Consider the following 14,554-nt stretch of genomic DNA (forward strand, 5'->3'; position numbering starts at 1 on the left):
CAGTCAGCTGCGGGGAAGAGAGCCGTGTAGCTGTCCCGATGCCACAAGAGGTAGATGTGCAGTGCTCGTGGCTCATTGTCCTTAAATAGTCTGTTTACATGTGAATCCTAGAGTCCCATCACTAACTGCTCATATGCCTTATTCCCCTTAGTTATCATGGATTTTCTTGACTCCTTGGGATCCCTTGACCACCTCTCCCCCATGCTGTGTGCAAACAGATCTGTCTTTACAGTGCCACTGGCTGAAAAGGGAGTACATGGCAAGCCTAGGGTGCATATTTAAAGTCTGCAAGAAAAGAAACCCTAAACAACTGCATAAAAGAGGCAGCGCTCAAGTTTTTCAAGAGAAATTGGTGGGCACAGATGGAGATTTTAAAGAAATAAAAGAAACCTTGGGGAGTCTGAAGAACCCATCCTGTGGGCTTTCAATTAGAGGTTGAAAATCTTGGACCTTTCAGGTCAGAGACGACGGAGGGAAAAAATACAAAGCTTAAGAACCAGAGTGGTTATTTAAGGTATAGCAATAAATAGCACCTGCAACATAATGGGGGCCTGTGCTCCTTTATGAAAGAAAGCAAAGTAGCATGGGGTCACAGAGACCAGTAGCAGAAAGGAACAGAAAGACTTCATGCTGGAAATTCTGTAGGAGAAAGTAAATTTGGTGATTGAAAGGATGTGCAGGTGATTGGCCAGTGGTGAAGATTACATCAAATTTGGTTTTGCTCCAGAGGCTGACAAATGTGACTACCTGGACACAAGGTCCTGAAAAAAAAATCTCTTAATTTCATGCTTGGATGAAGTTGGCACTGACACATTGGTAAATTGCAAGGTTTCTAAACACTGAAAACTCATAGTGAGGATTTGTATGTTGGTCATCCATTTTACCCTTTCCCAAGAAATCCTTCTAAATCCTGGGAAATTCACCTCAAGCCTGGGAGGAAGGGATGCACAGGCTGTATATGAATGCATCTATAAATCCAGAGTGAATTGTGTATAAACCTGTCTGAAGCTACGTCTTACAAGAAAACTGTAGGTACTTACTTTGTTTGGCTCTGACTCATTTCTATTTCCTTTTAATGACCCTAAAATACATGTCCACAGATATTTGCATTTTGACTTCTTTTCAGGACAATAGAGTCAGAACAGGACTGCTTCAAACTCATGATACACTTCTATGTAGAATAATGAGCCTCTAGATGCCTAAAAAAAAAAAAAAAAAAAAAAAAAAAAAAAGCTGACATGAGTCCTGGCACCACTTGTTGGTGGTGGATAGAATTGACGTGTTTTGGGTCTGGCTGGTGGGTGCAGTTAGGTGAAGGAGCTTCTGTAGTGCCCGCCGGCAACGTTTTCCTTTCTCTTTCTGTATTGTGAAGGTGTGGCGGGGCACCCTGGCCCGCATGCGGTACAAGAGGACAAAAGCTGCCCTGACCATCATCAGGTACTACCGGCGCTACAAAGTGAAGTCGTACATCAAGGAGGTAGCCAGACGCTTCCAGGGTGTCAAGACGATGAAGGACTATGGGAAGCACGTGAAGTGGCCCACCCCTCCCAAAGTGCTGCGTCGCTTTGAGGAGGCCCTGCAGGCAATTTTCAATAGGTAAGAATTTGCTGGCCTGTGCCATATCCATTAGTGGCAGCACAGGTCACAAATCCTAGACTATGATATTGGCTGAGCGCTTTGCTGTTAAGATGTTTATCTTTCCTGTCTGTCTTTAGCTTTATAGATTTTGCTTTCCAAGAATATTTGTTTACCTCTCAAAATAATAGAACTGTCAACTGTATCTATTTGCCAGCTGCATGCCCCACCCCTAGATCTAACCTGCATTTAAGATAAGCCACTAGCTTGCTGTCTGTACTTCTGTTATTAGCCAAAAAAGGGGGGGGGGACAGACAGACAGATGGACCTCTCTCTCAAATTCACAGTGTGTAACTCAAACCAGCAAATCTACTTTGAGACCAGCATTGCTCAATCTGGCTCATGAGGAGTTTATGAACCACTAATGCCCAGGGCCCATCTCCAGACAGCTCTGTTTGATGGAGCTGGAGGTACAGCCGAGGAAAAAGGCCTTTTAAGATTATCCAGGTGATTCTAAAGTGCAGCCAAGGGAGAGAAATAGAACAAGCTATTTTTTTAAAATAAACAGCCATATAAAATTTGCTACCTTCCCAACTGGTCTTTATTATTATGACCCGCCCTGACTCTGAATCTACCCTTGGATAAGTCCTTTCTCTTTTGTTTTGAATTTATTTGTTGTCATTGCCAAATATATAGTTGGCTTTCAGTATCCACAGGCATTGGTTCCATCAGCCCCCGTGGATACTAAAATTCACTGATACAGATGCTCAAATGCCTTATATAAAGTGATATAGTATTCACATATAACCTACACACATCTTCCTGCATACTTTAATCTCTGGATTAAATTATTTCCTTAGATCTAAGGAAATGTAAATACTGTGTAAACAATTGTTATGCTGTATTGTTTAGGGAACAAGAAAAAAATGTCTACAGATGTTCAAGAGTCTCAACCATTGTAGACCTAACTGCATTTTGACCCAAAGTTAATTGAATCTGTGGATAATGAAACCTGTAGATATGGAGTATTGACTGTATTTAGCTCTGCCTTAGATATAGCCATCTAGTTACATAAACCAAGCTGGCAGGGCTCAGACGTAATAATACGATATCATTTTTACAAAGAATACCAATTGATATCCTGAACATAAAAGAACTAATTTATAATTTTGTGCTGTCAGGTTTTATCTTTTTTAAACTTACTCTGTATCACTGATGGAAGGTATCAGAAGATAAAATTCATGAGTCAAACTCTCTAATACATATTCTATATGCATTTTTTAAAACTAAATGCTCATAAAATAAAATAATATGTAATTATTGAAAATAAAACCTTCAGTTCTCAGATATAACATTATAAGTGTTGGTTTTCAGGGCCGGGGATTTAGCTCAGCAGCATAAGTGCCTGCCTGGCAAGTACAAGGTCATGAGTTCAATCCCTAGTACCAAAAAAAAAAAAAAAAAAAGTGTTTTCAGTCTCAACAGGATTGTGTGTGTGTATGCGTGTGTGTGTGGTTTTTTTGAAAGAATCTCAAAAAAGTAAGAAAAATTTTAAAAAAACACAGAGTCTCACAATGTAGTTTGGGCTGGCCTTGAGCTCATTGTGTAGCCCAGGCCACTCGCTCAAATTCAGAGTGATCCTGTCTCAGCCTCCCAAGTGCTAGGATTGCAGGCATGTGCCACTACACCTGGTTCCACAAGATTTTACATACACAGATGAATTTTTTTCATGAATAGTATCACCTACAATCTGTATTTTTACATAATGTAAAAAGTAAACTATATTAAATGCATGCTCATTGTTTTTTAAGTGAAATATACAAGCTATAAAATTGAAATCCAAGGCTGGGGATTTAGCTCAGCAGCATAAGCACCTGCCTGCCAAGCGTGAGGTCATGAGTTCAATTCCTTGTGCCAAAAAAAAAAAAAAAATGGAAATCCTTCATACCTCCCTTGTCTTGCCCCCTCTACCATTTTATTTCATTCTCCTGAGATACCGCTCATTAATAGCTAGTAGTACTCTTTTAGACCTTTTCCTGTACACTTACGAAACACATGCACAGGTCGTAAGAGGCAGTATGAAAGAGCAGCTAACACGCAGCCCCGGAGTCTTTCTGCGTTTGGCACTAAACCAGCCATATAACTTTGGGCAAATCAGTTAACCTCTTGGCACCTCAGTTTCTCGAGACAGGATCTGCCCCATAAGACTGCTGAAAGGTATAAAATGGGTAAATATGCAAAGCATTTCAGGTGGTACCTGACACAGTAAATGCTTTGAAAATGCTTGCCCATACTGTATGTGTATGCACACAGGTACACGAGGTTCAGGCTCTCCCCTCTATTTTAGACAAGCAAGGTTCTAAGTATGGCTCTTAGGATTTAACTTAAAAATGATCTTGAAGACTGGCCCCTGATAACCAGTATCTATATAGTACTTATAAAGACTTGATTTTGATTAGATTATGGCAGTCTTTTTAGATTTTGAGGTCTTATTTGTGGCCTAGAATTTTAAAATTTATGTAAAATTCAGTTTACTCATTCAGTTATAATTTACAGCTATGTTGCAGGGCTGAGTTCCAGGGGTAAAGTGACAAAAAAGTAAGATGGGAAGGACACCCCAGCTACCCTAGGGTCACAGGCAATGGCCACATGAAAATAATGAGTCTGCTCTGCTTGTTGTCTGTGCACAGGAGCATGTATAGCCTCCCCCCCCCAACAGATCTCATCATTTGTATTCAATATAGTCAGCAGTCAGCAAACTTTTTCTATAGAGGGCCAATAGTAAATATTTTAGGCTTTTCAGGCTACATAGGGCCTCTCACATGTTTTTCTTTGTTTCATTTTGGTTTTGTAAACATGTAAAACTATAAAGATTCTTTGTAGTTCAAGGGGAGCACCAAAACAGACCACAGGCTGTGTTTGGCACAAGCTGTATTTGGCCAACCCCTGATCTTGATTTTTGCTATCTATGGAATATTGGAGAAAGTGTTAAAGGGCTCCACTGTTATTGCGGGGATGTGTTTTTGTAGTTCTGGAATCTCAGTGTGTGTCTAGTGCTTCAGATCTTCTTCACAGTGACTCTAATCCACCAGCTTCATGCTCAGCTTTGTCCTCTTTTCATGTCATCGAGGCTGCTGCATTTAATGGTTGTGGCTGTTTGTGATTGTGCATAGTTTTAGGTGGTGGTTTGCATGACCAGGATGAAAAGTTCATGGCTCTGTCTGTCGTAGTGGCGATCAGGTTCTTAGGGCCCCAGCATACCTTTGTCTGGGGCTTTGAAATTGGTCAGGTTTGGGCCTTGGCTTGCACCATGGCAGGCATTGAGGAGGGAGCAGGTTGACCAAGAAAAGAGGCTGGAAATAGAGCAGCAGTAGGAGCAAAGACCTTTCTTAAGAGTGGAATTTGGAGCTCCAGGGCTGTCTTGAGTCACTTTACTCATCCCTGAGACATAATACCTGACACAATTCAAAGGAGGGTAACCTTATTTTGGATCATGGTCTCAGAAGTTTCAGTCAATGGTTTGCAGGTCCAAGGCTGTATTGAAGAAGGGCCTGAGCAAAGGACAGCTGCACATCCCTGTGGCAGCCAGGAAGCAGAATGTAAAGGGAGGGACAGGCTGGGGGTGACAGAATGTACTCTTCCAGGTCATGCCTCCAGTGACACACCTTTCTTGAACAGATCTCGCCTCCTAACAGGAAGTCAGCTTTTAGCTATCAGTGAACAAGTGTAGTGCCCCCCACAATCCAGTCACCTTCCAAAGACATGAGGCTTTTGGTGGACACTGTAGACTTAAACCATAACATGCCACCCCTGGCCCTCCAAAAATTTATGTGCATCTCTCTTTATGCAAAATTCATGTGGTCTTAATTCTTAGATTTGCCAAAGTTTTAGCAATTCCAGCATTGCTGAAAACTCCCAAGTCCAAAGTATCTTCCAAGACTCAAAACAAACTGAGCTATAAGTCTTGTGAAATATCAAAAAGAACGTCAAACACTGCTGATATACAGTAGCACAAAGTAGACATTCCCAGTCCAAGAGAGAAAGCAGGGGGATAGAAAGTCTCTGCTCTTGCTGATTTTGAGGTATCTTCAGTGCATCTTTCCTGTTGTTCTGATACGGGCCCGATTTGGCTTTGCTTTAATGCTAAACTGTTCAGCAGCCATTTTCCCCCTTGCTCCAACTTTGTGGGCCTTCTCTTCTGGCAAAAATGAAAGCTTTTTAAATTGGCTTTTGTTCCTGTTTCTCACTCTAGATCTTGTTAGAAGCTACCAGCAGTACTCATGCCATACCCTGGATGTTGCACTGCTTTGAAATTTCCTCTGCCAGACTAATTAGTCCACTGTCCTTAATCTCAGTCTCTTACAATGTCTCAGGACATGAGCAAAATGTGCACAAATTTTATGCTAGAGTATAATACACATGGTTTTGAGTCCAGGTGCCAGTGGAGTTCCTGTTCCCCATTGAAATCTCCTGGGGCTGTCCTTTTCCGTCTTTATTTCTGTTAGCATTCTGGTCTTTATACCTCTAACCAGAATCTTCTGTCAAGCTCAATTTATAACTTTCTAGGGCTTTCCTAGCTGGCAACTCTAAACATTTCCAAACTCTTTCCACAAGCCATGCTTCTAAACCACAAAGTCAGGTATAATCATGGCAGCAACTCCACTTCTGGTCCCCCAAATATGCTTAATTTCTTTCTTTGTTGCTGTGATACAATACTCATTACCCACAATTTAAAGGTTTCATAAGTTTTAGTCCATGCTCAGCAGGCTCCAAGGCTGAAAAAGCGTGGTAGAAGAGACTGGGTAGGAACAGCATCCCATGCTGTTTTGAACTAGTCCACTGATGAGTACAGCACCCCCATGATCCACTTATCTTCCAAACTCCTGAGGCTTTGGAGGGACACTCTAGCGCTAAACCATTAGTGCAATGTACTAAACCATTACAAGGACTGATTCGGGCAGTGGATTAGCAAGATAACTTAGTGTTGTAGCACCTGCCTATCTCTAGTGTACTTAACTTTTACCACCAGCTGCCCCACACCTGTCCCTTTTATAGCCTCTTCTGCAGTGGTCTTAGGATTCTCAGTCCACATACTAGTCACTGGAAGTAGAAAAGAGGATTTCGTGTTACATTGAACCTTCACTTTTTCATGATATTATCACACTGAGCTTCACTTTTTCGTAATGATGGTTTCATATTGATTGCAATTGTCAATGGCCCTGCCTGCTATAGCAAATGCCCTGCCTCGTCAAGGCCTGCCTGTGCACATGCAGGGAACTGGCATGGCTCCTACTTGAAATCTGTCACCTTCTGCACCTGCTCCTAACCCCTGCTGCTCAGGCTTAGAGATTCTCTGGGCCTTGTCAATATGCCTGAGAGCGTCTCTCCCATGTGAACTGCGCCACAACCAACCAGCTCCCCATCACCCCATTCTGTCTGCTTTATTACCTTCCAGAAAGTATTCACACCTTCCATTTATTGACATGATTCTCATTTCCTGCTAGTATTATTGTTTTGGTCTCATTTTTACATTTATTCATTTATTTCTGTGGTAACTTGCAGTTATGGTGGCATCTTATTCTGGTAGTCCATGAGACTATAGCTTTAACACCACTGACCTTGATTTTAAAAAGTTAAGTTTGCTTCCAGCCTCCCCACTTCAAGCTCCTATAGCAGAAAAGATGACAGAAATACCATGCAGGGCTAGGATGCTGCTCAGAAGAGAAAAGACCTTGTACCTGCTTTTCTGTCAAAAATATGTTTGGTCTATGCTTTCAATTGCTTATGCCAAACAACCTTAGAATCCTTAAGAATATTATTTCCCTCACAAAATCCTGTTGGCTCTTCCTTCAGAATGCAGTCCAGCACCAACACTTCCCAGACTAACTTCCTCTGGCCTGTGCATTAGGGAAATGACCTATTCACAGGTCCTCTTGGGCCCCATTTGTAACAGGAAGGCTCTTTTGTGATTTCCTATCCTTGTGTCTTCCCCTCCCTAATCCTTTTGCACGGCTTACCTTCCCTTCCTGAGGAAGAGAAAATTCTAAAGAGAAACCTCACCTAGATGGTTAAGTTGTTAACTGCTAAAGTCATCTTTCTAGTTTTATAGAACCCAGAACATCTGATGACCTTTGTAATACCCCTCCTTAGCCTTCTTTTAGCTCTATAAATTGCTATGAGATTTAGAATATAGGAACTCACCACAGAGAGAAAGAAATATACATACGCTGGATGATGAAGACCCCCCTTAGCATATGGCCTTTCTGCCTTGCTGTGCCATTTCCATAAAAGTCATTTGTGCTCAGATTCCTCCAAGATAGACCTGTGAGGAGATAACCCTTCCATTTGCTTTAGAGCCAGCCCTTGAGTAAACCTAATTTCTTCCCAACAATTCTCTGCTGAGTGTTGGCCTTCAAGTGGCAAGAGCCCAGATCTTAGGTTAGTAACAAGCCTGCAGCAATACGATGAACCCTTTTGTGTTCAAAACCTTCCAGTGGCTTCTCATCTAACTCAGAGTAAAAGTGAAAGTCCTGATAATGGCCCCATGGCTTCTGGCCCTGTTTCCCTCTAGCCTACCCCTATTTTGCATCCCCTTTCCCCACACACACCTCATGTTGCTTTAGCTTCACAGGACTCCTGGTTGCACCTCTAACACACAACATAGCTCTCATCTCAGAGGCTTTGCACTTGCCACCTTCTTTCACTCCTGCTCAACCCTCCATAGGGTTGGCTCACACCCTTACTGTAGGGGTCTGCTGATCTAGCCTTCTAAGAGCTGCCTCCCAGGCCACCCTGTGTAAACAACACCTGCTCCCACCCACTTTCTGCATCACTCCTGTCCTGATTGCCTTGTCTTGTTTTCCTCTGTAGCAGGTATCTTCAGCATACATACTTTATATCTGCTTGTTATATATTTATCGTCTGTCATTCCTCTTAGAATACAAGCACCTCCCCGGTACCGATAAAAAAAAAAATACAAGCACCTGGCAAAAAGAATCTTTGTGTCTGTTGCTTATTGCTATGCTTATTCCTTTACCTAGAACAGCAACTAGAATTTAATAGGTGCCTAGAACGCAGCTGAATGGATGCATGGATGGATGATGAATCTACATGTTTATGCCCTAAATATAAATACATGTTAAGAATCCCGTATCTGAAATACTTGAGACTAGAAGTGTTTTGATTGCAGAATTTTTAAATTTTTGGAATATTTGCCCAGAATTTACTGGTTGAGCTGTGATTAAGAAGTTTTGACTTTCAGAGCGTATCAGATATCTGATTTTCAGATTGCAGATGCTCAGCTTCTGTGATGACAGCTTATGTATCACTAAGTTTAATTGCTGTCAAAACAACAAAATAATTGACCAGGCATGGTGGTGCATGCCTGTAATCCCAGCATTGGGTTGGCCAAGGCCGAGAATTGCATGAGTTCAAGGCCAGCATGAACTACATGGCAAGACCCTGTCTCAAAAATTTGAAAAAACCGAAGCAAATCTTACAAAATGTATGTCTGCATAAAACTGTATTTAACAACTTCTGGGGAATATTTTGGAGGTATTTTACTTTTTTAGCATCGTATGTAAGTACTGTGGTTTTATTCTACTTAATGACAGCTTAAGTTCTCCTTGAAAATGAATGGGATTGAGTTTCTAATGTCTGTACCTGCTATCTGTTTCCTTGTAGATGGAGAGCATCCCAACTCATCAAGAGCATACCTGCATCTGACCTGCCCCAGGTCAGGGCAAAGGTTGCAGCCATGGAAATGCTGAAGGGTCAAAGGGCTGACCTTGGGCTCCAGAGAGCCTGGGAAGGCAACTATCTTGCTTCAGTAAGTCCAAGACAATGTGCAGTCTACTCCTGCACTCTTCACAAAGAAATTTTCTCCAAGAAGGAATTTTCCTCCAAGAAATGATGGAAGAATAAAACATTTTCACATACTAAATGATAAAAGAAAAAAAAGTAAAAGTAAAAAATACTTCTATTATTTCTGAGTGTACAATATTTGATCTCCTCTTCTCAACAAAGGTTCTCTGTGTTGTATTCATATACATGAAGTGTACTCTATGACCTGTGGCCTTTTAAACTTTTCCTTGCATTGTTCAGCAGCTATATTTAATTACCACCTTTATGTTAATTATTCCCAAAGCTGCATTTCATCTTCTCTCTCATTTCCTAATTTAAAATTTTCATAGGACTTTTGATGTTACAACACCCTTTTATGAGCTTACCCTCTGGGGTAAGGAGATAAAAAATGTGTGTGTGAAGCTGTGTAAGTACAGTTACAAAGCAGTATGCCAAACGATTGCCCGTGCTCCTCAGATGCTAAGCATTCTCATTTCATTGTTTCCATTTTCCTTGCAGAAGCCAGATACACCTCAGACCTCAGGCACTTTTGTCCCCGTTGCTAATGAACTGAAACGGAAGGACAAATACATGAATATCCTCTTTTCCTGTCATGTCCGTAAGGTAAGGCAAGCTTGAAACAGACCATCATGGAAAGAAAAGCCTAATTTAGATGAGACTCACTCAAGTAGACCTGTAATAAAATACAACAAAGCATAGCTAGCTGCCCCATCTGTGAGCTGTGCCTGACTGTACTGAGGCATTGTTGGAATGGCTAGCATGACTGCAGTTTTAGACTTAAGCTATAAAGGAAGTAAATACTTTTAAAATGTCATTTTCTTTGAAATAGGATAAGGTATTTCCTTGAGGCCAGAGATCTGTATTTTCCTGTAAGGGTATCTTTCATAGTACCTACATATCTGCTTTGTATTTAGTAGTCATTTAATACTTTTTATAAATGTATTATTACTAAAACAAGATTTAGGAAGAAACCATAATTTGGAAAAGAAGAGCAGAGCATACTGAGATTTGGATGGCAGGGGGAAGGGTATATACTGTGAAAGTATTTGTTTGTCGGAAGCAGATAATGTGAACTGTTGTTTGCCAGGAGGTGACAGCTGTTGGGCAAATGAAAGTGTAGAAATTGGAAAAGGTAAGGGAGCTAGTTAAAATACTTGCTTAGGTGAATTCATAGAAAAAATGAAATAATTAGAACTATTTGTAAAATGAACCAAGTAAATTTTAAAATATTAATGAATGGCAGTATTTAAAGGAAGAAAATGTTTTGGTACTGGGAATCGAACTCAGGACCTCTCACTTGCCAGGGAGTTGCTGTGCCACTGAGCCATATCCCTGGCCCTGAAGGAGGAAGTTTAAAAATTACTTTATATCAAAATTCCAACAACTTTAGTTTACTTCACAAAGTGCTTCATTTCAAATCTTTTTTAAAAATACATAATTTTAATATTATTTAAATCAGAATAGTGAAATGTGATTTTCAACTATAAATTTGGTAAACTTTAAAATATTGCTAGGAACCAGCATTTCTAAGAATTTAGGAAAAATCTGTTGTTGGGACATAGGCTTTGTTCCTCTTGAGTGAGCAACTTGGCAGCACTGATCAAAATTTAAAACGCCCAAACTTCTTACTCCAGAAACCACACCACTGAGGGTTTACTCTGTTGTTAGGTTTGCACAGATATCCAAAGGCAGGTATATATATGTACTTGTATATTATAACAACCAAAACCTGGAAAAATGTTAATGTTTATCAGAAGATGATTGGATTATAAATTACATATTTACATGATGCAATGTAGCTATTTAAATGAGTGGGAAGAAGATATATGGGGGAGAAGACAGAGCACCTGAAACAGAAGTCTTCAAGATCGTTAACATCAAGCAAGGAAAAGTACTGATCCTTGAAATACCAGAAAAAAGTGAGGTGTTCTGGGTCCAAATCTTCTGCCTTGGGGCTTTCTAGACTGTCCTATGTGGGAGAGCTGTGATAAAAGCCTTGTGGGTTCCCCAGTTGAAAAGAGAGAGCCCAGAGCTGGGAGACACCAGAGCAGCTAGATGTGTGCCCCTGAGTACTGAACAGCTGTGCATATGAGGAAGCTATTCAAGACTGGGGAGACCAACAGAAAGGGTGAGAGGTCAGGAATTCCGCATTCATAGAGGCTGCATGGACATAGTGTGTACGTGTCTGTCCCAGCAGAAAAACTGCAGACTTCCTGGTCTCTGAGCATGGGAGAGAGCCCTGACAAGATTCTTGCTTTGGTAGGGAGAATAATTAGTCCTAGTAAATATTACTCCAGACTTACTGAACAAATCTTAAGAGTACAACCGGGAAGAATCAGACTGTTTTTAAGTAACCTAACTGTCTCAGAGCAGAGCTCAAAAATATTTATAGAAATACAAAAATACCCAGCACATAGAAAGTAAAATTTTGAATGCATGACATCTATTCGAAAATTTGCCAAACATACGAAACAACTGGAGAGTGAAATCCATAATGAAAAGAAAAATCAATCATTCAAACAAATTGTAGAATTAACGAAGTCATTAAAATAGTTAAAAGTTGTACCCTGTGTATTCCAAAAGCTAAAGGAAATACTGAATCTTTTATGTATGTATGTATTTTTTTGGAACAAGAATCAAACTTAGGACCTCACACTTGCCAAACAGGAACTGTGTCACTGAGCTATATCCCTGACCCTGAACATTTTAAATAAACACAGGGAGAATCCTTAAATGCATAAAATTTATAAAGATGAAAAATATGAGTGAAAAAAGCTACTCAACAGGATTAACAGAAAATTTAACCTTGCAAAAGAATTAGTGAATTTGAATATACAGCAATAAAACTATCCAAAATTAAACACAAACAAAAGGAAAGACTTAAACATCACAGAAAGCTGTGAAACAATTTATGTGGCCCTGTATTATTGCATTTGGAGTCCCTAAGAATGAACAGAAAAGGATTTTTTTTTTTAATCTTTTTCCTTTTTATCAGTACCGGGGATCGAACTCACGACTCCCTGCTTACAAGGCAGGCGCTTATGCTGCTGAGCTAAATCCCCAGCCCCATAAGAAGAATTTTTTTTAATGAATGGCTGACATTTCTCCAAACTTGATGAAAACTAAATGCACAAAGCAAGAAGCTGAGCAGAATCCAAACATAAGAAACCTAGGGAAACTGTATCGAGCCACACAGATCAGACTGCTCAATTCCAGTAATAAAAGGAAAAAAAGATACAAAGATGCACCCAGTTTCTTGTGAACCATAGAAATAGTTAAAAGAAGCCATTCAGGCAGGAGAAAAATGGAAATACATTATAGTGAGATTTCTGTATCACACATGAAAAGTAGTATAGTTTCAGTAGAATATGATACATTATTAGATGTATTCCATAAACCCTTAGAGCCACTAAAATAGCAAAACTAAGTTATAACTAGTATGTCAATAAAGAAGGTAAAATGGAATCATTTTTTAAAAAACTTCATTGCAAACAAGGCAGAAAAGAGAGAATGGGAACAAACAATAAATGGAACAAATAAACAAAAGGCAGTAGATTGAAATCTAGCCTTATTGGTAGTCATTACATGTTAGTGGTTAGCATTTCATTAAAGGAAAGATTGTCCCCTCTCAGCAATTGGAGGCTTTCACCAGCTGAGATACTCTCCAGACCTGTTAGCTTAGAGTTTAGGGAAGATTCATTACTAGATTGATTGATTAACTCATTGCCTCTTGGTAAGTGACTTAACCCTCAGCCCTTCTCTATCTACAGATGACTGCGGTTGCTACTGAAAGTTCCAAACTTCTAGTTTTGCCTTGGTTGTTTTGGCAACTGGCCCCAATCCTGAAATGAGGAGCCCTGGTCACTAGTCATCTTATTAGCAGACAAAAGACACTCATCACTTTGGAGATTGTAAGAGTTTTGTGTCAGGCACCTGGAACCAAGACTAAATATTATAACATGGAGATTTTATCACCCCGCTAAGTCATAAAATTACAAAGGTTTTACCAGATCTTTATAGGAACCTGGAACAAAGACTAATCTGAAAATTCAAAATGTGAAACTGTAAAACCTGAAACTTTCTGAGTGGTGACATAATTTTTAGATTAGAATAGTCAACCAATAAAGTCTATATAAATATGCCAAAATCTGAAAAATCCCCAAATCTAAAACAACTCTGGTTCCAAGCATTTCAAATAAGAGGTACTTAGCCTGTGTTACAGACAGCATCTGAGCATTATGAGGAAGAAGAATTCAAGTCAATACGATATAGGCTTTTTCTTTTCCGCAGTACTAGAGAACTCAGAGCCACTCTTCTCTCTGAGATAAATCCATAACTTTTTTTTCATCATCATCATCATTATTGTTGTTGTTATTCTAATTGAAACAGAGGCTTACTAAGTTATCCAGGCTGGACTCAAACTTGCTACCCTCCTGCCTCAGCCTCCACCCATGCCCTTGATTAACTGGGATTACAAACTTATGTCACTGCACCCAGCATGCTCAAAGACTTTTAAACAAAACGGAGAGTAGCTGGTTTTGAAATTAAGACTAAAATAAATGGCACTAAAATAAATATCAACATGAGTTAATCATACTGAAAGTCTAGTTCTGAACTCTGAGATCAAAAAATTACTAAATGTACCTAGAGTTAGACAATGAAAGACTTTTGCTAACCAAATTGACACATGCATCCCCCCAAAAAAAGATAAGCTATAATACCAGTTTGTGAATATAACAAAGGCGTTTATATCCAGGATGCTCAGATCTTCTTTCCTATCAGCATACCTGAGAAATCAAATTAGTAATCAGAACTATTCTGATTACTAATTGTTCCAATTACTAATTAATTAGAGAAAGTTGGCCAGTTTCGAGAATTAGGTCACCTACCTTAGAAAAGCTTAGTTTTCTCTCCAGTAGAGACAATTTTATCCTGGGTTTTGCTGGATAAAAAGCTGAAAAATTGTTATTCATGCTCCTGTATTTCTAATTTGAATGCAAAACTCATCTCACTATAGTGAGACAATGGTCTCTGTGGAATCTTTGGATCCCAAAAGCACACGAAGGCCTGCTTGATGAACTTCGGCAGAGCCATTCCCTCCTCTCTGAATCATTTG

The 14,554-nt window shown here is 39.8% G+C and overlaps 1 protein-coding gene across 3 annotated transcripts in view; it reads left to right on the plus strand.

Moving 5' to 3' along the window:
- Myo1d (myosin ID) overlaps positions 1–14,554 on the plus strand; it is a 340,584-nt gene that overhangs the window by 193,715 nt on the left and 132,315 nt on the right. For all 3 annotated transcript variants that reach the window (XM_063249624.1, XM_063249625.1, XM_003469616.5), the window contains exons 17-19: positions 1,373–1,596; positions 9,259–9,403; positions 9,937–10,041. In XM_063249624.1, the coding sequence (XP_063105694.1) occupies positions 1,373–1,596; positions 9,259–9,403; positions 9,937–10,041 (474 nt within the window). The remainder of the gene's footprint in view (positions 1–1,372; positions 1,597–9,258; positions 9,404–9,936; positions 10,042–14,554) is intronic.

This window comes from Cavia porcellus, unplaced genomic scaffold, assembly GCF_034190915.1.
Source record: "Cavia porcellus strain 051 isolate PalLab524CR breed Dunkin Hartley unplaced genomic scaffold, mCavPor4.1 scaffold_6, whole genome shotgun sequence".
Taxonomy (NCBI): Eukaryota; Metazoa; Chordata; class Mammalia; order Rodentia; family Caviidae; genus Cavia; species Cavia porcellus.